At 42.1% G+C, this 25,143-nt stretch overlaps 1 protein-coding gene across 3 annotated transcripts in view; it reads left to right on the top strand.

Annotated features, from left to right (window-relative positions):
* The window catches only part of dph1 (diphthamide biosynthesis 1), a 275,495-nt gene that overhangs the window by 151,901 nt on the left and 98,451 nt on the right, over positions 1–25,143 (top strand). For 2 of the 3 annotated variants that reach the window (XM_034169158.1, XM_034169156.1), the window contains exons 6-7: positions 4,442–4,560; positions 23,559–23,627. In XM_034169158.1, coding sequence (XP_034025049.1) covers positions 4,442–4,560; positions 23,559–23,627 — 188 coding nt within the window. Of the gene's footprint in view, positions 1–4,438; positions 4,561–23,558; positions 23,628–25,143 lie in introns of all 3 variants that reach the window. The other variant, XM_034169157.1, reaches the window with a different exon arrangement.

Raw genomic sequence — 25,143 nt, 5'->3', positions numbered from 1 at the left:
AAGGATAAATTGAACCATTTCAAGCTAATTTAGTGTGTTCCGCTGGGAGTAAGGGTGAACTTCCGCCCATACAGTGTGACCTGAAAAATCTTCCAGTGCAAAACTGAGATGAGTGCACAGGATACAGTACACAGATATACAGATTTATACACACACACACGACTGCACTTAAGCTCTCCAACATAAAATATGGCCCACACAGGCGGAGCACGATATAAAAATAACTGTGGTTACATTAGGGGCGGGCTAGAGTGTTGTTGTTCCAACACAGCAAATCAAAGCAGCAAAACACATTATAGAAGACAGAAGCAGCAGGTTTGGGAAAAAACAAACAAAAAATGAACAAAACAACACGTTTCGACTTAATACTATACCTGCTGCTTATGTAGCAGAGCGGAACACAGCGAGAGGCCTCCACAGTTCAAACCACCTTTGATTTCCAAAATAACTGCTGCTAGCTTCCTCCAGCCCACACTTGAACTGTTCACATATATTTATTTGTGCATGTACTTATACTGTACATACACATATATTTTGTGGAAATCAATGCCCTCGCCACTCAGCGTGGGGAGGGTGACGCGATCGCTTTGGTTTGTTTGTTGATCTGTCTTTGCATAAGATGTAAGTCATAAAAATATGGATGGATTTTTACAAGTAGAAATAAATATAACATCAGATTTATGGGGAGATCTGATTTCCAATTTTTATTTTCAGGAGAAGCAGCATTGTTACTGACTGTATGTTCAATCTAAAACAAAAATGTGCAAGACGAAGCTGAAGGGAGGTTCTAGCTTGTTTGTAACACAAAGTGCTTTTGAGCAACCAGTAGTATGGCCAGTAGGCTATATCCCCTCATACTTTAAACATGTGGTGCTAAAAGACATCAGTTAAATGAAATTATTTCAACTTAGATTGTCTGTAACAACCAACAAATCAGGTCAGCTGCAACCCCATTAAAATACTGCTCACAAGAAAATCTACAGCTTCGACCTCTGTCTCCCGGAGAAATTCTGGGCTGCACTGCTCCACGCTTGGACCGCCATGTCAGTGCCATCATGTAAGAATTCTGCTTCCACCTTCACTTGGTGGCTTCCACTTCACAGTTTAATTCTTAGCGACACCTGGCATTCACACCAAAGAGTTCGCTCTTTGTCTGATCAGACCAGAGAATTTTGTTTCTCAGGAGTGGCTTCTGTCTGGCCACTCTGCCATACAGGCCTGATTGGTGGATTGCTGCAGAGATGATGATGAAGGCCACTGTGATCACTGGGACCTTCAAAGCAGCAGAAATCTTTCTGTACCCTTCCCCAGATTTGTGCCTTGAGACAATCTTCTCTCAGAGGTCTACAGATAATTCCTTTGACTTCATGCTTGGTTTGTGCTCTGACATATATTAACAGGAGTCTGTCTTTTCAAATCCTGTCCAATCAACTGAATTGACCCCAGGTGGACTCCAATTTAGCTATAGAAAAATCTCAAGGAGGATCAGTGGAAACAAGATGCACCTGAGCACAAATTTGAGCTTCATGGCAAAGGCTGAATACTTATGTACATGTGAGTTCTTCATTTTTATTTTTAAGAAATTTGCAAAAATTTCAAAGCTTTTTTTTTCACATTGTCGTTATGGGTTTTGTTTGTAGAATTTAGACTGAAAAAAATGAATTTCATCCATTTTGGAATAAGGCCATTTTGGAATAACATAAAAATGTAGACAAAGTGAAGCATTGTGAATACTTTCCAGACTGACTGTGGATGGTTATTTTTGGGAGTGTGTTGTGGTGGGTGCAGTGTTGTGCGACACCACTGCGTGTTCCCAGACTTGACTTCACTTGGAATGGACCAGTCATCTGCTTGGGTGTTTGCCATCCAGGACCCAAGTACTTCCACAGGGTGCAGTGAAGTGCAGCCTCAGTGTCTGACTGACTACCAGGAAAAAATTCTGAGACTACCCCATAAAAAAATCATAATTTTTCTTATCCTAATCATGGCAGTGAAGGTCAGATCACAGGCTTGTAACATTTTCCAGACAATTCTGGTTCTTTTTAACACTGAGTTCAAAACACTTTTAGCTCCTAAAGGAATTATTTTAGCCCTACGTGCATAAGCGTTTGGAGGAGTTGCTCTGTTTTCCCCTTTCCTTGTCAGTAAATGTCTCTTTCTCTTCTCTTCTTTATGTTTTTCATGTTTCTGTTGTTCGCTGTGGGTCTTGAGTATAACAGCATGTGGTGGAGCTACTTCTGTCCTCTGCACTCTGCAGCATCAGGAATGAATCCTTTTAAGCACGAATTACAGCCCTGCAAGAATGCGTGCCATCACGCGCTCAGGCCAAGGTTTCAACGTTATCTTTTGTGACATTTCTCTTTCTTTGCACTGTTGCAGTCGCTGCTTTAATCTCTTTTGACACGTTCCACTTTTTTCTTCTTGTCTCTGTTAATTTCCTTTTGTCTCTGCTGTTTGTGTCCATTCCTGTTGTATTTTCATGCCATTTGTGTCTGTTTCCTCATTAAAAAAATAGGTGTTTGATTAGCTGTTGAGCCACTAAAGTATTCAGTACACCTTGGGCTCCAGTTCCTCCAGTGTTTTCTGTCTTTGTGACTATTTGACTCTTAGTCAGAAGAAAACAGACATTTGTTGACATCACCCCAGTTCTGGGAAATTGTGATGGATCTTTGTGTATATGTGTGCGTTTCCTGACTAAGCAATGCATGAGCTGATCTGTACTGAATACAAACATTGGCTTCCACCAGACCAAGGGTTTGGAGTTGAAACAAACTGGCAGACAAGCTCATCTGAAGTGACATGTAACTTCAAACCCACACTTACATTGAGAGAGACGGACGACGGGTCTGCGCCTGCTGCATCCAGACACAATCCTTCCCATAGTTTTGTTTGAGCTTGTGACTGTGTTATTTGGGTTTCGGAGTGTGTCTCCTTTTTTGAGTGTTTTAAATTGAAAGTCCTAGAACTTTTCAGAAAGGCTCTGGTGCCATCACTGCAGTGGCTTTTCAGGCAACCAATCAGATAGACCCTGATGACCAGTAAGGTGGAAAAAAGGGCTTTGTTTTTGCCATATACAGTCAACTGACACATCACACAAATGGAAACCAAAAAGCTCATCTGTGGTAGCAGAATGGACAGACTAGATGGATGTTGTGAGGGTGAGTGCTTTTATCACCATGGGTAGGTGATGGTCTAGTGGTTAAAGCGTTGAGATTGAGACCAGAGGATCCTCGGTTCAAATCGCAGCCTGACCGGAAAATCACTAAGGGCCCTTGGGCAAGGTCCTTAATCCCCTAGTTTCTCCCAGTGTCTAGTGGGCACCTTGTATGGCAGCACCCTCACACTGGGGTGAATGTGAGGCATTATTTGTAAAGTGCTTTGAGTGTCTGATGCAGATGGAAAAGCGCTATATAAATGCAGTTCATTTATTTATTATTTATTTATTTGCATTGGAATGTTGTCCTTACCATTTTATCGTTTTCACAGAAACAAATATCATGAGCAGCATTTTTTGTTTTAAAGGAATATTAGCATGAAACACTCCCCGGCACTTTACCAGCGGTTTTCTGTACAGTGCTCTGTACAGTGCTTTATCATTCAGAAAATAACAGTTTGTCTTTTTTTTGGCACATTTCTGTGCAGAAACACTCTCTTTCACAGACCCATTCACAACATACCTTGCTCAACCATCTCCTTTGCCTTTTTCTTTCATGGCTAAATTAATATAAAATCCTTTCATCTAGGTTGTGTGGAGTTATGACCATTTTATTTGAGTCTTATAGCTGTGGACAGTCAGAAAATAAGGCCTATAAGTAAAACAGTGATGTTTTCGGGAAGCCAGCTAACCCTATTTCACATGCCTGACCTCAGCTATTTTGCCACCTTAAGTGAAAAACTATCCTGTTATAAACCTGTGACCTTATTTGTTTTTGTTTTTTGTTTTTTTTTCTTGTTCTTTTTAATTGCGGAAAAATTTTGATCCAAGATGAGAAATTCGAGGCCGAATTGTCTGGAAAATATTTTTTTTTACAATGTGGGTGAAGCAATGATCTGGCATAACCTCAAGTGATGCAGCATGGTCCAGTTGAAAGATGCCGCAAGATCTCAAAGAAGGCTGTGAACCAGATGTATAAATACATTTATGCGATATTACATAAGCAAAACAAAGTTGCATTTTCGACTGATCTGGTGCATCAAAGGTCAGCAGTTCTGAAAGTGTTTTCCATCATCACATGCCCTTTTAATTTGGGGAGTTATATGCTGACAGTGTGTATTGATTGTTGTGTTTGTTAAAGACCGAGTGTACAAGTGAGGACTTGTTTCATGTGGTTTGTTGAAGTGTACCCTTGTTAGTTGAGTGTTTGGAGAGCATCTCTGAACCAGGCAACTCTGTAACAACAATTTATGTGAATTATTATGTCTCTTCCGCCCGCTGCAGGCTGTGAGTGCCGCCCTTAAACCAGATTATGACGTGCTGGTGCCCCAGTGTCGACCTCTGTCTCCCGGAGAAATTCTGGGCTGCACCGCTCCACGCTTGGACCGCCATGTCAGTGCCATCATGTAAGAATTCTGCTTCCACCTTCACTTGGTGGCTTCCACTTCACAGTTTAATTCTTAGCTAACTCACACTTCTTGTTAGCAGAAACATCCAAATGACCAAATATAACCAGGCTCCGTCAGCACCCATAATTAGCCCTGCCATTCCCGTCACTACTGATTTAACATGAGGAGTAATCATTACGACATCACACCAGTCATACCGCAGCTTGCGGAAGTGCTGTGGTGCACAACAGAACCAGCTTCTATTACATCCGCCGAGAAACAGTCAATTGCTGATCTTCAGCGGCAGAGCTAAAAATACCTTCACACTGTGCAATGCTTGGAATGCTATAAAGTCAGACGGATTGTCTCGGCTCTTTCCAACCGATCACAATGCATTCACAAGCTCGCCGTGTTTCTGCATATTGAAGAAAGTCTCAGCGTCTATTATTGGCTTGTTCACCGTTGCGGTTAATGATCCATGCAGCATGTCACCAAACTGGGAAAAACAAAAAGCACCCAGTAGGTAGCTGCATGTTTATGTCTACACATAGCATTTCCGTGTTTTCACATCAATGCTGTGCTTGTGCTGCCTGTACAGTTTTGGGCAGTTTTGCTGCTCCTCTTCACACAAACAGATTTTTGTGTTGTGATGTGCACAGCAAGTTTAAAAGACTCGTCAGCCGTAATTACATCAAGGTGCGTCGGCAAGTATGTCTGATCCGTGCGATTAAACCTCCCAGTGCATGAGATTACAACCGCTGCACAAGGACAAGCTTTAATGTGCAGAGACCAGACTTTGTGAGAGATGTAAGTGTTGCGTGTGTGTGTGTGTGTGTGTGTGTGTGTGTGTGTGTGTGTGTGTGTGTGTGTGTGTGTGTGTGTGTGTGTGTGTGTAAAATGGAAGGGTTAGTGTGTGCTTCACCTACTAATCCAATGTGCGTTGTCTTTGATGTGAGCAGAGGAAAGCAGGGTGTGATGGGAGTGAGAATCGATTACTCTGCTTGAGATCGAGTACGCTCTCTGCCTCATGCGCTCTCTTCCCTCCCTGTGTCTCTGCACATACACGCCAAGTTACAGCTGTACAGCTTTAGGGCTGAAGCTGGCAGTTATGCCCATTAATCTGTTGATTAGTTTCTGCCAAGAGGCCAGCGGACCCAACTGGCTCCAGAAAGGGCTGAGAGAGGGGGCAGGTTTTCGTTGATTGTTGTAACGCTTTGTTTTTGTGTCTGCCACTGAAAAGCATTAGAACACAGCCGCTCGAATTTTGACTGGAACATGATGTTTGATCGTATAACGCCAGCATTGGCATCTCTGCACTGGTAACCTGCCTTTCAAGAGTTTGCATGGCTGTGTTGCGGCTTATATGGATACACCTTGCAATCACATGGGGCCAGCATGCTGAGTGCGTATATAGGTTTGAGAAGAATACAGCAGGTGGTTGATCTTTTGTATTTGTGCGTCATGCACCATTGCTATGGAACAGTCTGCTGGCTGACATTAGGTCCTTGAGCTCTATTGACATTTTCAAATCTAGCCTGAAAACATACCATATTTTCCAGAGCAGGGGTTTTCAAAGTGTGGGAGAGTGAGCCCCCAGAGAACAAATGAATAGCTGGAACTGTCTATGCATTTACACATTTTACAGCCTTTGTAAACATTTTAATCAAGACCAGGCACCTAAGTGGCTCTACTGTACTCTTTTCTACTCTCCTATTTTACTCTTCCTTTTTAGATATTTAGATATACCTTTGTATACTGGCATAGTTCCACCTTAGAATTGGAATATAATATATAAGATATACCTTACTAAATTTTCATGTTTTGAAAGAACTTTCTATTCTTACCTTTTGTCATATTTTAAACATCAGTTTTTAAAAAACATTTAAACATCTCTGTGTGATTTTAAATGTCTTTGGCATAACTAACACATTTTAACGTAAATAATATTAATTCAAACAGGGTTATATATCGATTCCGCTTAGCAATCTGATTCCTTATCCTGTGAATTTTCTGTGTACTAAAAGTAGGCTTTACAGATTTTCTATGTCAATAACATTTTACTGAGTTTTAAAGTAAATAAATATGAAATTGGTCACTGGATCCTTGATCTCTGGAAAAACTAAAAACAAACAAAATCTGTAGTTGTTCTCAAAAGCATTTCCTTTCAGACATTAATGGCATGAATGTAACTCCATAGCCTCTGAGCGGAGCTCTTACAGCCGGCTGTACTGCACATCAACATCAGTGTAATTCATAAAGAACACAGGATGTCTCATTGTGGGAGGAAAACATTTTAGGCTGTTGTATTTTGTTTGTTGTCTGTGTTACAGCGTTTGGAAAGAGGTGTCATTTCATTTAAAACGGTGATTCACTTTGAAGTTATTAATTCCGGCCGGACTTTAACTTGACTCGGCAGAGAGGGGCGCAGTGTTTGGAGCTGTGCAAATGGAACGGAGGACGATTCTTGTTTCTTGCCCACAACAAGACAAGAGTCATAGTTAGTTTTTTCAATTTCAATTTATTTTCATTTATATAGCGCCAAATCACAACAGAGTTGCCTCATGGCGCTTCACACAAGTAAGGTCTAACTTTACTAACGCCCAGAGCAGCAGTGGTAAGGAAAAACTCCTTCTGAGGAAGAAACCTCAAGCAGACCAGACTCAAAGGGGTGACCCTCTAGTTGGGCCATGCTACGGACATAAATTACAGAACAATTCACAAAACTAGTTAGTGACTTTAATCCACACAAACGTGACTCATGATTGACATTTTTAAATGGCTTTGAGAGGGGTTACGAAGCAGGCTTGCTGCTTTTGAAAAGCAGCAAAGCAATGAACCAATGAAGCAGTGGGTTGGAGCACAGCTTCAAGAACAGCCGCTGCAGAAGCAGTTGATTACAGACCCGCTGCAGGGTCTGCAATGAACATAGAGAAATTGTCATTTTCCCAATAAAACACCCTCAAAAACAACAGCTGCACTGAAGGACCGATAAGGGAATCGTTAAGTAAAAAGACTGTCGATGTCGGTGGATTGAATCATTACTTAACGATTCTCGAAAAGAAAAGTACCCATCACTTGCACCACCTCTGAAGAACTCTGGCGCCTGTGACCCCCCCCCCACAGTTTGAAAACCACTGTTCCAGAGTATACACTGCACCTGTTATAAAAGGCCTCTTGAAGAGGAAAATCCCATATATAATCGGAGTATAAATTGCACATTTTTTCATTATTATCAGCTCATTAATTTGGGATTTTGTGCATTGTTGAAGTCTACCTCTTATTATTGGCATTTATGTTTTTATTATTGAAGTTTATTTTGTTGCAGAGCCTTCCATATTAGTAAAAACGTGACTTGTACTCCAGAAAATACGGTGCTTGTTCTAATCTGCCTATAAATAATTTATTCTCTGAAGTACTTTGTTTGGATGGTGTTGAAGTGCTTTATAAAGAAATTATTATTATTATTATTATTATTGTTATTATTATCATCATTATTCCATTCATTCATAAGAAAGAAAATAAAAATAGGTTTTAAGTCTTGACTTGAAAATGTCCACGGACTCTGACTGCCTCACGGTCGCAGGAAGACCGTTCCACAGAACGGGTGCACGATAACAAAAAGCTCTTTGACCCGCTGACTTCTTGTAAGTTCTTTTGGTACACACCGCATAGGGGTGCACAGTATATGCGGTAGACGGTATAAATTATGTAAATTTGGCCTACAGTATAGATTTTGACACCACCGACCAATTGTGATAATGCTTGTTCAGACCGCTTCACACATAACATGATTTAAGATAACTATCGCATGAAGGAGGAATTGCATGCCATTCATGAAAAATCGGAGCTGCTTCCAACACCTCGTACACATGTCACTGCAACTATTTGTGCACACTAGTAGCTGAAAGACAGAGTGTGCCCTGTGAGAGCCCATTCGATCCCTCTCACGGCAGGTGCCGGCCAAATTCCAGGTGACACACATGAACATCCAACACCGCTCACTTGACACGTAGACAATGTGTGGCCATTCGCACTATTAGCACGAAAATAGTGAGCAGACGATCACTTTCGAACTGGATGTGAAATTTGTCTATGTGCCCCCATGAGTGTGGCATGTGTCGTGCCCCCCCCCCCCCCTGAAAAATGCATGTGCATATGTGTGTAACCCCCCGCTACCCCCACTACCCCCTACACATGTGGCATGCGGGGGGGGGGGGTGCACACTTGCATAAAATGCTTATATGTATGTACAGACATGATCACATGAGGGCCGGACAGCCACGTCAGAGCGCACACAGCACAGTGAGTCACCTGTCAGCTGATCGCAGCACACTGACAACTGGATGAGTGCACATGACATGTCACATTACAGTGCACATGACATGTCACATTACAAACAAAGACCACAGCCAGGACAGGTATATTAATAAGTACTACACTATCTACCTACCTACAGTTACATAACAAATAACTAAAAGAAAACTAGAGACATTCATCATGAAATGCCCAGCGCGCAGTACTATTTTCCATGTAAAGTGCAGTAATATGTACATGTGTGGGGTAGGTATTTGGTTGAACCCTCATGTGTTTGATGTAAACTGGGATACACAGTGGAAAAATTGGAGATTGACACTGTATTTATTTCGAGGAGGTGGCCAACAGTGACCATAAAAAGTTGGTAATTTAAAAAAAAAAAATAGGTCAAGGTCACCGGCCTTCGAACCCATGCGAAGTACTCCTCCAAGGCATGTACCCACCAAACATGAAGTTTTTGCAAGAAATAGGTGCCGACGTACATTGTGGCGAACAAATTTCAGGCGAAGGATTTGACAGTTGTGACCATTGGTGACCTTGAAAGGTAGGTCAAGGCCACCGACCTTCGAACCCATGTGGAGTATTCCTCCAAGGCATGTACCCATCAAATATGAAGTTTCTGGGAGCAGTAGGTGCTGAGCTACGTTGCGGCAAAGGATTTGGCAGTTGTGACCATTGGTGACCTTGGAAAGTAGGTCAAGGTCACCCGCCTTGAAACCCATGCGAAGTACTCCTCCGAAGCATGTACCAACCAAATATGAAGTTTCTGCGAGCAATGGGTGCTGAGCAATGTTGTGGCGAAGGATTTGACAGTTGTGACCATTGGTGACTTTGAAAAGTAGGTCAAGGTCCCCGTCCTTTGAACCCATGCAAAGTACTCCTCCAAGGCAAATACCCACCAAATATGAAGCTTCTGTGAGCAAAAGGTGCCGAGCTACGTTGCGGCAAATGATATGACAGTTGTGCCCATTGGTGACCTTCAAAAGTAGGTCAAGGTCACTGGCCTTAAAACCCATGCGAAGTACTCCTCCAAAGCATGTACCAACCAAATATGAAGTTTCTGCATCAGTGGGTGCCAAGCAATGTTGTGGCGAAGGATTTGACAGTTGTCACCATTGGTGACCTTGAAAAGTAGGTCAAGGTCCCCGGCCTTTGAACCCATGCGAAGTACTCCTCCAAGGCATGTACCCACCAAATATGAAGTTTCTGTGAGCAATAGGTGCGAAGCTACGTTGCGGCGAACGAATTGCGACAGGACAGACGGATGGACGGACGAACGGACAGCCCGGATGCTACATGCCCCGCCTCGCGGCAGAAGCGCCACACAGGGTATAATGATCACATAACACAGAAACAGAGTGACAGGTTGGTGTGTGTGATGAACTGACAGGGGGCGTGTCCACCGACAGCAGCTGCTGTTGAGATCTCTGATTGTGGACGTCATAGCTGGGGAACACTTACTGTGTTTTGACAGACATGAACTAACAACTGTCCACTGTGACGCGCATGTCTGCTCACTATCCTCACGTGGACATACATAAAAACATATATCGCTGTTGTGACGGGCTGCAGTGAGCGAGCGCATGGCATGCACATTGACAGGCTGTCCCAGGTGAAATGAACCGTCAGATCATACATAGCACGCAGAGGGTGATCTGAATGTCACTTCACCCAGTGTGTGCTATGTATGATCTGACGGTTCATTTCCAATTTTCAAATACCTCTCTAGTGGCTGATTTCTCGGCGGGGAGGTGGAGTTGTAGTCCGGCCTTTATGGTGGTGGTGATGAACTGTGAATGAGTGACAGCTGGTGCTGATGATGAGTGACAGCCGTCACTCCCGGTTGCTATGACGCCCTCTCATGCTTGAAGCCCGCACTCCAAGCAGGGTGCCATCTGGTGGTGGTGGGCCAGCAGTACCTCCTCTTCAGCGGCCCACACAGCAGTTTCATCTTTATATTTGTGCTTTATTCTAATTTTATTCTGTTCTTATTAATTTTATTGCCTGCTGCAATCGTATTGTTATTATTAACTTATTTACTTATGGTTGTGTGTAACTTGGTGCCCATTTTTATTTTTTGTACAGCACTTTGGCTGACCGCTATCGTTTTAAATGTGCTTTACAAATAAAGGTTGAGTTGAGTTGAGAGGCTTTTCTGACCAAATTGTGACTTGAGTCATCTGACTACCTATATAGTCCATGAACCAGTCATCAATTTTGACGTAATCGGTACCACTGAAGGTGACTAAATAACATTTAGAATCCAGCCTCAGTGTATCATGGCCTACACAAAAATGTATGATAGCCATCCCAGGGTCATAGCTGTAGCCAGGTAGGGGTCAATGAAGAATTACACAGAGGTCAAACTTTAAAAATGCTCCAATCACATTGAAAAATATATCAGATTATTTGTCTGATCATAACAATTCCAAACATGTATAGTTTGAATTATCTATGATGGAATGTTCTGGAGTTATGAGGTAAAAACAGCAAAAATGGTGACAAAGATCAGTTTCAGTTTGTACAGGGGTCAAAAGTTAAAGTTGTGCCAATTTCAGTAAAAAATGATGCAAAGTATTGGTTGAAATAAAAGGATTAATAAATGGAATAGCTTTGACTGTGTTGACTGTTTGGTCTCCAAAGTAAAGGTCAAACAAGGTTGACATTTATTGGATTCTATGACAGGTTACATACGAGGTCTGTTAGAAAAGTATCGGACCTTATTATTCTTTGCAAAAACCTGATGGATTTGAATCACGTGTGCTTGCATCAGCCAACCTTGAACCTTCGTGCGCATGCGTGAATTTTTTCACGCCTGTCGATTGCATCATTTGCTGGTAAGCAGCCTTTGTGTGAGGACATGTGTTGTGCGCTCGGCGGATTTTCATTTCAAGGAAAAAGACGGAACGACTGGAGCAGCGCCGCATCAAATTTTGCCAGAAACTGGGCGACAGCCACGTGGAAACCATTTGGATGATTCAGATGGCTTTCCGTGACTTTTCAGTCGCGTGACTATCCGAGAAATTGTGGAAGAGGTGGGCATGTCACAGTATGTCCTGTGAGACTTCAACATTTTCAATTTATTTTCAATTTATTTTCATTTATATAGCGCCAAATCACAACAGAGTTGCCTCAAAACACTTCACACAGGTAAGGTCTAACCTTACCAACCCCCAGAGCAACAGAGGTAAGGAAAAACTCCCTCTGAGGAAGAAACCTCAAGCAGACCAGACTCAAAGGGGTGACCCTCTGCTTGGGTCATGCTGCAGACACTAATTACAGAACAATTCACAGAACAATTCACGGACGAATATACAAGAAATGCTATTGGCGCACAGGACAGGAGGATTGTCAACACGAATACAACTCCCATCTCTGGATGGAGCTGCACCTTAAACAGAGAGAAAAAACAGAATCAGTCATCAGAAAGACAAAAAATACTGTATAATTTGCCAGCGTTAAACAACAAGAAAAACAGAGAAATACTAAGGTGATCGCCGGCCACTAGCCCTAAACTTCACTAAAAGACCCCAGAATTTAGGTAAAGTTGAGGCCACAGCCCGCTCCAATTACTAATAAATGAATTAAGAGTAAAAAGCGTAAAACAAAACTGTACCAGTATGCTAGCCATATGAAAGGGAAAATAAGTGCGTCTTAAGTCTGGACTTGAAAACCTCCACAGAATCTGATTGTTTTATTGATGCAGGGAGATCATTCCACAGAACAGGGGCACGACAAGAGAAAGTTCTGTGACCCGCAGACTTCTTATTCACCTTAGGTAGACAAAGTAGTCCCGCACGCTGAGAATGTAAAGCTCGGGCCGGTACATAACAGGGCCGTATATAGGAATGTGAAACGGGGGGTTCAAATCCTTGAGTTGGGGGTCCAGTGGGCTGCAGGGCCCCCGGTGGGGTCGAGGGGCAACGCCCTCGTGGGGGGCTCAGGGGGGCGAAGCCCCCCGAAGCAGAAGCTTTTTGAGGATTTCGAGGGGTAAAAAGCTACATAAATTTTATTTGAAACCCAAAATGTATCATTTTAGGAAATACATTTTTATATACAAATAGTCCTTGCTTGGGATTGGATCAGTTGCCATAAGAACCACCCAGGATGAACCAAGATAACATTAATGCAAACTTTATACCTGCCTGTCGGTTGAGAATGACGCAACCGACAGGCGTGAAAAAACTCACGCATGCGCACGAAGGTTCAAGCTTGGCTGATGCAAGCGCACATGATTCAAATCCATATAGTTTTTGCAAAAAATAAAAAGGTCGGATAGTTTTCTAACAAACCTCGTATTTAGCGGTATTAATATTCGCGTTTACATTATGAATATGTACGTATATGTACGTTATGTATTAAAATAGCGGTATTTAATTTGGTGACCTTTTTTAACTCGCAAAATTCGCATAATAAATCCCACGCGAATATTTGCACTTTTACAGTATTTGCAACAGGAAGGAGAAGCTCCCTTTATTTCTCAGCTTATACATACAAACATGTTTTTACAAACCAGACAAGTGTAATTGTGTGTCTACATGGGTATTTACAAGCCTACTAATCTGTTTGATATCAGAGGAGGATAGTGACCAGGGAGCAAAAATTCTCAACTCCCATGGGAAAAGTTTATCTAGCGGTTTCCCCTTTCATCGGTTAAGGGATTACTCTGGCAGAGGAAATTGAAACTTGAGGGTGTGTGATAATAGCTGCGTAACAGTTAGTGCTTGTTGCTTATTATCAATGAAAAGAAAATAGATAATGTTGATATCCAGATCAGAAAAAAATCAGCAGAATTCTCGGGGGAGAGGGGTTCGGTTGAACCCCCTGAACCCGCTCTATATACAGGTATGCATAAGGTTTAATTATGTCAGCGAGGTAGGGAGGTGCCAGTCCATGAATAATTTTATAAGTTAGTAGCAGAACCATAAAATCTGATCTCACTGGGACAGGAAGCCAGTGAATGGATGCCAAAATGGATGTAATGTGGTCGAACTTTCTGCTTCGTGTCAAAAGTCTGGCTGCAGCATTTTGAACCAGTTGGAGACCCCTAACGCTAGACTGCGGTAAACCAGAAAATAGAACATTGCAGTAGTCCAATCCAGAAAAGATAAATGCATGTATCAGGGTCTCAGCATCAGCCATACATAGGATGGGACGAATCTTCGCTATATTTCGCAGGTAGAAGAAAGCAGTCCTAGTAATATTTCTAATGTGGAGGCCAAAGGACAACGAAGGATCAAAAATTACCCCAAGGTTCCTCACTTTGTCAGTGTGATGTATGACACACGAGCCGAGGCTGAGCATTAACTGGTCATATTGATGCCGATGTCTCACTGGATCAAGAACCATCATTTCAGTCTTATCAGAGTTTAAAAGTAGGACGTTTCTAGACATCCAACTTCTCACTGCTGCAAGGCAATCTTCTAAGGATTTTATATGAACGAGATTACCAGCAGTTATTGGCATGTATAACTATCATCTGTATAGCAGTGAAAGGTAATCCCAAAACGCCACAATATGTGCCCAATGGGTGCTATATAAAGAGAGAAAAGCAGGGGGCCTAAGACAGACCCCTGTGGAACCCCAAATTTCATGTCACTAAGGTTAGAGGTAGTGTTACTGTACAAAACACAGTGAGAACGACTGGTCAAGTATGACGTCAGCTATGCAAGGGCACCCCCAGTAATCCCAAAATGATTTTCCAGCCTATCAAGTAGAATATGATGATCCACTGTATCAAATGCAGCACTGAGATCTAACAGCAACAGAACCGTAGTGGTGTCCGAATCCATTGTGAGCAGAAGATTATTCACCACTTTAGTGAGAGCCATCTCTGTGGAATGATATTTTCTAAAAGCAGACTGCAGTGGCTCAAAGAGATTATTCTCAGTAAGATAGTCTACGAGCTGCCGTGACACCACTTTTTCCAGAATAGATTTGATATCGGCCTATAGTTATTCAATACACTAGGGTCAAGATTAGGTTTCTTAAGTAATGATTTAATGACTGCAGATTTGAAACATTTAGGAACAGATCCAGAAGTTAAAGAAAGATTAATCATTTCCAGCACAGTCGGCCCAAGAGTGGGCCACAGGTCCTTAAACAGTTTTGTTGGTTATAGGATCAAATATACAGGTTGTGCTTTTTGTTGACATTACAAGTTTTGTCAGCATGCCTTGTGAGATACTTTCAAATTCTGTAAATCTAGGCAATACCTCAGTAGTGGCGCCCACCTCAATAGCAGAGTGTAGTGGCTGGGTTAAGGCATGCCGGGATATGTTTAACCTGATGTCTTCTGTTTTCTTCCCAAAGTAATCCAGGAAATCTTGTGCTGTAAAAGGAGAGTGAACTACAGGTGGTTGTCCATGCATAAGTGTTGCCACCGTGTCGAACAAGAACTTTGAGTTATGCTTGTTTTTGTTGATCAAATCAGAGTAGTAAATCCACTTTGTAGCCAGTAATGCATGCTTATAGTCTAAGATAGCATCACGTCACGCAAGGTGAAATACGCAGATAATCATTTAACCAAGGTGACTGTGATTTGGGGGACCGAGGTTTTAACACAGGTGGTGCAATCATGTCGAGTGTAGTTTTTAGCACTGAGTTTAAACTATCCAAAAGTCTGACTGGGTATTTGTCAAATGTGAAGCTAAGACATCAGGCGGTCTAGCTTCGAGTTCAGTCTTAGTTGAGGAGTTGATGCATCGTCGTAATGATATATAAGGTTGTTGTTCCACTAAACACGGCAGCGAAACTGTAAACTTAATAAGTGAGTGATCAGACACCACTGATGTAAGAGGCATGATGTCAATATTCGTGACAGCAATACCATGTGCGAGAACCAGATCCAGCGTATTTCCACTAATGTGCGTCGAATCTCGAATGCATTGCCGAAATCCTAATGCATCCACAATTTCCAAAAATGATTTGCAGAGGGGATCAGAAGGCTTATTTATATGAATGTTAAAATCTCCAATGATCAGAATGTTATCTACACTAGTTGACAAGTTAGAGATGAACGCCCCAAATTCATCTAAGAATTCAGAATATGGGCCAGGAGGCCTATATACAGTGACAACGTAATACGACTGATTTTTATTCTTCTGACCTTGGCAGTGTGTAATATCCTGAGCAGAGCGGAGAATCAGATGCTCAAACGAGTGATATTCGTAACCCCCAACAGCTAATAAGCTAAACCTAGAGCAACACCCCGCCTTGCTTTGCATCACGAGGGACGTGACTAAATGTATAAGCTGGTGGGCAGGCCTCATTTAAGGGGAGGACAGCTGTAGGTTTAAGCCAGGTTTCACATAGCCCAATCATATCTAAGTGATGATCAATAATTAGATCATTGAGCAACAATGATTTTGAGACAGTGATCTTATGTTAATGAGACCCTGTCTAAGGACCTCAGTGGGGTTGACAGTTGAACTGTTTGGGTTTAGGGGTGGTTCCAGAGTAGCATATATAAGATGCCTAGAAGTAGGTTTAGGTTTAAGACATTCCACGCGCGTTGTAGGTAGCAGACACGAAATCTTTGCTATTGCTGGAACAACCACTGGGCCATCCTCAATTTCAACATCATCCAGTATAGTAATGGGTATTAAGTTTGGAAAGCATATCCCTCTTTGATTTTTATGGACACGAGTACGGAAGCAGGCCACAGTCTCAACTTGTTGCAATTCCCTCCCTGGAAAATAAACTGCACTATCACCATAGAGGATTTTCTGCACTAAATTCCCCGCTAAGCTAATGGATTCCACACCCCCATTTGTCATAAGCCTTGCAGGGTCTCTAATCACCTGCTCCGTGGCCTGCTGTAGATTCCTAATGTTACCCTCCCTGTAGAGCTCTATCTATGTTCGCAGACAAGATGGCAGCGCCTTCCCCAGTAGGGTGGAGGCCGTCCGGCATCAGCAAGCCACGGCGGCCCCAGAACGAAGGCCAGTTAGCAATAAAGCTAAAGCCTTGCTGTCTACACAACTGCACCAGCCACCTATTTAATGATGTCAGCCTGCTAAACGCCTCATCAGTACCCCTGGAGGGGAGGGGACCAGAGACTATTAATCGATGCCGACACATCTTTCTGGCAAGGTCACAAGTCCTCTCTATGTCCATTTTTGTGACCTCTGATTGCTTCATCCTGATATCATTGGTGCCAACGTGAATAACTATGTGACTATATCTCATGTCATGTTCCTTCGTCTGTCTTCCCTTCTGCAGCGTCAGCACCCTAAGATGAGATGCAATGTCGGGAGCTCCGGCCCCAGGAATACATTTAACGTCAACCGGCGTCTGTAACCTGACTTTGCGGGTGATAGAATCCCCTATCACTAAAGTCCGGTGTTTCGGCCTGGAGACAGGAGTGGAAGTCACTTGTGGGCTCAGAGAATTCACATCTGGCAAATCCAAGCGGGAGAACCGATTCACAGTTCGCACTGGCGAGTGTGATTGGGGTGCCACAACCGGGCACCAAGCCCTACGGGGCTTCCTCCGCCTCTCCACAGTCCGAAAGCCGTCCTCCACAGCCGGCGTTTCTAAGCTGATGCTAATGGGCTTGCTTGCCGGCCCAACACTAACCTCATCTGGAGTGCCCGTAACTTCTGACTCCACTGAGCTAAGAAGCTGCTCTAACTTACGGACACGGCTCTCTAAGAGGGCCACCCTATCTTCCAACATCACGCAGGATTTACGTAAAGTAAAGTAGAATGTAGCCAAGCAAACACGAGCTAACCAATAATGGATAAGCTAACCACTCCTAAGGCTCACACAGACACAAATAAATTTATTAAAATTCACAGCAGTTACACTGAAAAACTAACAGAAGTATTAAACAGGTAAAAAAGCAGCAGCTATAAAATACACTAAACAGTTAATTAACTAACATGAGTGTAAAAAAATGAAATGAAAAAATGATGACGGGGTCCTAAATAGCTAACACAAGCTAACCGCTAGCGAAAATGCTAGCCTTTCCTAAGATTTTACACACGAGTAAAATAATTACTTAAAATTCTCAGCAGTTCAACTGAAAAACGAACAGAAGTGTTTAACGGGTAAAAAAGAACAGCTATAAAAGTAACAATGGAGAGGGGAGGGGTCGACCTAGCTAGCGAAAGCTAACCACTAGCGAATGCTAACCGCTAGCCAAAGCTAACCGCTAGCGAATGCTACCCGCTAGCGAATGCTAACCGCTAGCGAATGCTGCTAGCGATTAACAACAGCACTGTTGTTAAATAACGTTCAGAGTAGATACAATTAATAACCAGAAGAGTGCTAAACAGAAATAAAAGAAGCGTATACAACCTTGTGAAGTTAAGAGTGGCGTCACAGCAACAAACAATCTGTCAGAAGCAAAAGCAACATGAAGGTGCTTTTGCTCCGCCGTCAGCAGCAGTATGAATTTCACTGCCACTCTTTTCATGACCAAATCTTCTGTCACAGTGGAATGTGCCGAAAAAAAGTGCTGATGTCCACCTCTTCCACAGTTTCTAAGATAGTCACACGATGGTCCTGCATCACCACAGCGTACACTTTGGAAATGATCTGGTGATTTCTGCACGTTGATGGCCAACCGGAGCGTGGCTCGCTCTCCACTGTTGTGCGGCCGTCTTTAAACCGGTTGTACCGCTCCTTATTCTGTGTGATGCCCATAGCATCATCACCGAAAGCCGTCTGAATCTTCCGAATGGTTTCGACCTGGCTGTCGCCCAGTTTCTGGCAAAATTTGATGCGGCGCTGCTCCAATCGTTCCGTCTTTTTCCTTGCAATGAAAATCCACCGAGAGCACGACACATTTCCTCACTCAAAGGCTGCTTACCAGCAAATGACGCAATCGACAGGCGTGAAAAAATTCATGCATGCGCACGAAGGTTCAAGGTTGGCTGATGCAAGCACACGTGTTTCAAATCCATCAGGTTTTTGCAAAAAATAATAAGGTCCGATACTTTTCTAACAGACCTCGTATGTAACCCTGTAATGTGATCACTAAGCATGACAGATGGTGCAAACTATTCCTTATTAGAACCCTATTAACCCAAACAATAATTTGCATACTTTTTTACTGAAATCAGAGCAACTTTAACTTTCGACCCCTGTACAAACTGAAATTGACCTTTGTCACCATTTTTCTGTTTTTATGTCATAACTCCAGAACATTCCATCATAGATAGTCCAAACTATATTTTTTTGTAATTGTTATGATCAGACAAATAATGTGATACAGTTTTCAATGTGATTGGAGCATTTTTAAATTTTGACCTCTGTATAACTCTTCATTGACCCCTACCTAGCTACAGCTACCACCCTGGGATGGTAATCATTCGTTTTTGTGTAGGCCATGATACACTGAGGCTGGATTCTAAGTGTTGTTTAGTCACCTTAAGTGGTACCGAAAACCTGCTTGGCCCATGGACTAATAATAACATAACAAATTCTGATTATTTTATTGAACATAAAGTGGTGATGAGTCCGAATTCAAACTAAACGTTACATGTTCAAGCTGTCAGGACATTTCTTTGTAACCTTCATCAGCAAAGGCAAAATGGGCAGTAATGAGCGTAGGAGTCTCTCATGCCTAATTAATTTCTTCACACAGCAGAACGAGCCTCGTCTGTCTCTTTATTGCAATGAATAAAAGTATTTGCAGAAACTGAAAAGTTCATTAAAAGGAAGTATGTGAAATCTTCAGTCGACCATTCCTCTTTGCTGCCGCTGCACTCGGTCCCGCCTGGAAAGGAAGAATATTAAGATGTGAATGTGAAGATAGGGTGCCGCATAACGCAAAGGCACACAGAATTTAGCATTAAGAGCATTTTGACAAAGAGCAAAAGAGTCAAGAAGGAAAGACAACGACAGGGAAGAGAGTTGAATGAGGCAGTTTCTTCTGAGGATGACTGTGGCTGAGGTGGAGCTGGCTTATTGTCAGCTCCATAATCGTCTCTAGGGCTTGGATGTTTCTAAGCAAAGAGAAGAGGTGCAGCAGAGGATTTTCTTGAGTTTGCACTGTACTTCAGTGCTACTTTTGCAGTGTTTAACACGAAGCCTCAAACGTATTTCACTGTAAAAGATTAAGAAGTGGTTTTGCGCAGTACAGCCTCTTTAAAAGCTAAATATTGTGGTTCTGCATCATTGTCCAGGCTGTCAGAGTCACTGTGGCTCTTCCTGTAGCTGCTTTTATGAATGTTCAATTAGGGAAATCTGCATGCGCATGCCGTGCTAGTCTGTCTTCCTCTCAGCTGGCCGTGTGTCAAAGCTGGATTCACCAAGGCTATTTTGTTGTGGCTTTTTTTTTTTTTACAATGAGAAAGGCACCCCCCCCCCCCCACACACACACACACACACACACACACACACACACACACACACACACACACACACACACACACACACACACACACACACACACACCTTCTCCAAACCAGTGCTCCACAAAATTGGTATGAAACTGCTTATTTGCAACGGAAGATGTGACATTTGGCTGAACATGAATAAATACGGACGCATCCATGAAACATGTTTGTTTGAGTTGTAGTCTTTGTTCAGTTTTCTATCGCATTAGTGTAACAGAGACAGCACGTAGCCCATTAGCTAGCTCATTACCTGTGGAAGCGAGCTACTAGGTCATTAAGTCTCAAATCAGTGAAGAATATGCTGACATCTCTCAGAGTATTGTCATGAGTACCACCCGGAATGCCCAGAACGCTCATATGTTTTCTCATGTCCTCTAAATTAGTGAGATATGTACATGCTAACAAAATTAACATCCCTCTTCAGGAATTCCCAAGAGAAATTTCAAATAGAAAAATGAAAGTGCAAAGCATTGTAAAATAAATTTGATCATAGCTTAGAGGCTATCAGAGTGCCCGTCACAAAATTTTCAAGAAATAATATTAAGATCATAAGCTAATTTGAAGGATACATGTTTGGGCGGTTGTTCACATTTGAAGACTTCAGATTGTTCTAACTTTCTTCTGGTGTGCTATGCTATGAAATAGATGTTAGAGAGAGATTTGTTGAGCTTGAAAAATTTTAAATGACATCAAACAAGCTCTCTGGCTGCTATATCCTCTGAGATTTGGGCATTTAAAATCATGCGGGTGCGCTAATTAGCTGAAACCTTGTTAGCATGTATCTCAGTAATGAAGAGGACGTGAGCCAAAATATGAGAATTTTGGGCATTCCTCATGACTCCTGATCATCCCACAAAGATATACAAAATTCTGAAAGTTGTTGGTAGATTCCTCATTGATTTGATAAATGGTAAATGGACTCCACGTATATAGTGCTTTTCCATCTGCTTCAGATGCTCACGGTGCTTTACAGTGATGCCTCACATTCACCCATTCACACAAACACACTCACACACCAATGTCAGGGTGCTGCTATGCAAGGCACTCACTACACACCGGGAGCAAGTAGGGGATTAAGGACCTTGCTCAAGGGTCCCTTAGTGATTTTCCGTTCAGGCTGGGATTTGAACCTGGGTGACCCGTCTATTAGCTATATGAGGGAACGCATTAAAGCTGTAGCCCCCTTCAGTTTTACCCAAAATTGACAAACTTTACTTTGGGATTAAATGTACCTCCAATAAAGTACCTTTATTTCTGTGACATATTGCATAATTACAAGTAATTTGGGGGTTCTGTTGCGAACATCGTGATTTTGCTGTGTGAGATCTTGCAGGTGACCTCAAGGACAAAGTGCATGTGTGCATACGCAATGTTCAGAGTTTATGCTGCATTTATAGTATACTCTCAATTCCTGACTTCCAATTTGAAAAAATACAGTATTTTTCATTGTAGACTTTTGCACCTGAGTATAAGTTGCGCCTGTCAAAAATTCCTCTTGAAGAGGAAAAAACCATATATAAGTCACACTAGACTATAAGTCCCACTTTTTTCCGTGTTATGAGCTCTTCAATTTGAAATTTTTGTGCATTATTGTTGTGTCCTTTTTATTCTTGGTATTTATTCGTTTATTATTGGAGTTTATTTTGTTTAGTGCTTTGATCTCTGGAAAACTTTTATAAATAGTCATTATAATTCTGTGCTATTATTAATAACACACTTGTGATGTTTCAGTATATAAATCACAAGTATAAGTCACAGAGCCTCCAAAATTAGTAAAAAAAAATGTGACTTGTACTCTGGAAAATATGGTACATATTCTTAAACACAAAAGCTCTGAGAAAACATTATTTCCCCACTGGTTCTTTTTGGCAAACCAGGTAAAAATGTAAGATTAGCTAATGTTCATATTGACACAGCAGATCTGTGTAAGTGTCATCTTACCTCTCCAGCAGATATTCAGCAAAATGTTTGTGTGAAATATTTCCATTTTCATACCGAGTTCATGTTAGCAGGTCCTGTGGTTGTCTTTATTTACTAGTTGTGCCCATCGTGTTCTTTCTCCTACAATTTGTCAGTGTTTGGCACTTGAAGGTCTACCACATTTCTTCATCTCTTTGATGCTGTTGCCAAACACGTTTGCCATTCGAGGGTCTGAGAAGCCCTCCACATTATCTCTGATGTCACCACAAACAGGCATCAAAATCCTGAATTGTTTGCAGACCAGGTGAATTTTAATCAGACTGGTGGAAATTGTAAATCCTTTGTTATCCCCCCCCCCATGTTTCATACTGAGGTGGATAATAAAGTGATCGGCGTGCCCGTCTGGCCATCCTTCCTCGCTTTTTAGTGCAATATCTCAAGAACCACGTAATCAATTTCATTCATATTTAGCATAAGGGTGGATACTTCAGTGATCCCGACCCCAGTCGAGTACGGTGACCTTGGAGTCATTTACGAGGTCACAGCAAGCTATTCAAAATGTTGTCATTGCCACCCTTGTTAGCACAATATCTCAAGAACCAGTTGACCAATTTCATTCACATTTAGCATAAGTGTGCACTTGGGTGATCCCCGAGACATGCCGTATTACTCATTTGTGGGGACCGGGGTGGGTGTGAGGGGTATGTCATCTCCCAGTGACTCTTGTTTGAATAGAAATGAAAGCAACTATAGCAGAGCCAAAGAAAATCCTTTTTATTACGTCAGTGGTTTCAAAAAAATATTTTATCATGACCACAGACATGATCTTTTTCTGGTTTTAGTTTTACATACAGTGTATGTAAAATTGTATTTAAACGACATCTTTTCGTTATGGAAAAAGGTGCATATGACTACAAAGGATGTCTTGGATGTGACACCAGGAATCTTGGATGGGGGAAACTACCCAGGTTCCATTTCAGTGTCCAATTAGTGGTTTTAAGTGCATGTGCAGGCTCTGCAGGCATCACACACATTGAACTTTAATGAGGAGGGGTGAAGCTCTGCGCCCTCGCTCGGTCTCAAACAGCAGGATTCTTCCTGGCCTGACTCACACAGAGGGTTGTAAGATTAGACTTTTGTTTTCAAGCACGTCTGTGTATTTATGGTTTGTCAACCCATAGCAGCGGACTGTGGGTTAATTGGAAGGACTTTCCCGCTCTGTGCAGAACATGATTGGGTTTGCATTCCGGAAATCAGAGACTGGGGGACCCTGAACCTCAGCTGGAGGCTTTCTGCTTGGATCACTTTTGTCTGAAGAGAAGCAGTTTAAAAAAAATGTTTGATTGTAGTTCTCCTGCAAATACCCTCAGTATTAATTGTTGCACTTCATTTCTTTACCTCTAACTTTGAGCTGGAATGTGTGTTTCTCTCCAGTTATCTGGGAGATGGAAGATTTCACTTGGAGTCCATCATGATTGCAAACCCGGATATACCTGCTTACAGGTAAACAACATATCAAGATTTTTTCATATTAACCCCAACTGACTGAAGATTCATTCATTTATGAACCTGTTTTTACAAAATTTGGCCAATTGTTTATATTTTTCAAAAAAGCAGATGTTTCCAGAGAAATAATGTACAGTAAAGTTACATCAACTGGAAGTTTAAAAATGATAATAAGAATAATAATCATTATGACAATATTGTATTTCTTTTGTTGCAGAAATCATTGCAGTAATACTTCTGATATAATTGGGAAAAAACGGATTATTTTCAGTGTTACTGCTTTTTTTAATCATTTCATCATACTGGGATTGGGTTCTTAACTTCTCTCCCACCCCCAGACTTCTGCTATATTATATGTTTGTCTCACAAGATAAACTGAGGGCCCGTTTACACTATGATGTGACGTGTCTGATGTTGGATGACGTAGCAGGTTGTCAAAAGTCTCTGTGAAAGGCTGGAGAAGGTTCACTTCAAGGGTCCAAATGTCCTGTGTTTAAGTCAGGTTGACGTAGCTCAGCGTAGGGCGACACTGTACTGGTGGAGCTCGACGTTTGGCGACGGCCCCTGACTGACTATAGGACGTAGTTCAGCTTTCACCATAAGAGGGCGGGCGTATTGGTAGCTGGTAGCAGAGGTGTAGCTCATCGTCGACAGTTTGTGATATGAGGTGACGGGCCTATATAAACTCGACATAACTGCGATTTCCTCACTTGCCAGTGCATCGTCAAGACAGCTTCTACATATTCGTTCACATTTCTTGATATTTTTACATATTTCTTCATTCCCAAGGGATGCAGAGGAAGTGGTGCATCCAGTCAGGCCTCTGATTTTAGCTGACAGAGGTGAACGGAGCAGTAAAGATGTGGTAGCGATGGTGGTGTAGTGGTAGTGGAGCTCAACTCTTGCTGGTGTTTAAACATGAATGTTGAAGATTTTAAGCTTGTTGAAAATATTTCCAGGGACGACAACAATCAACGTTGCCTGACTGACCTCAAGTTAGCTCCTGCAGATTCTGGCAGATCTTAGCAATGGTCGAAGTTAATAAACTTTTTATTCTCGGTTGTGGCAAACACTGGGTTGATCGTTAGAGTGTGAACGCACCATAAAAGGGGCACTGTGGGATTTTTCAACCTCGTCTCTAATTTTAAATGGTTTTGGGTTTAACTTTGCACTTGCGACTAAAAGGATGATAATCAGGCCAGCGTCATGTGAAAGCTAGCAGTGAGCCGTACACTCAAGGTGTGTACAGTACCACATGGTACTGTGCAGGTTGTTGAAGGTTCGTTGGCCTGTATAGGAGCCAGATACTGATAATAGGGAGTGCAAAAATCTGTGATACCCATATAGAAAAAAAGAATAGTTTTCAATCAGATGTCTCACTGGAACAACTTCCCTTTCATTTTTAATGGTTTATACAAAAATAATAACTCCAACTTTTTTGCAAATTTCACTTGTTCCTGCAATTTCATTGCAAAAAAACAACAAAACTAAACAAAAAAAAAAAAGACATTGC

The sequence above is a fragment of the Thalassophryne amazonica genome, chromosome 4 (genome assembly GCF_902500255.1).
Source record: "Thalassophryne amazonica chromosome 4, fThaAma1.1, whole genome shotgun sequence".
Classification (NCBI taxonomy): domain Eukaryota; kingdom Metazoa; phylum Chordata; class Actinopteri; order Batrachoidiformes; family Batrachoididae; genus Thalassophryne; species Thalassophryne amazonica.
Note: the sequence above shows the minus strand (reverse complement) of the source record. Positions and strands in the feature narration are given on the sequence as shown.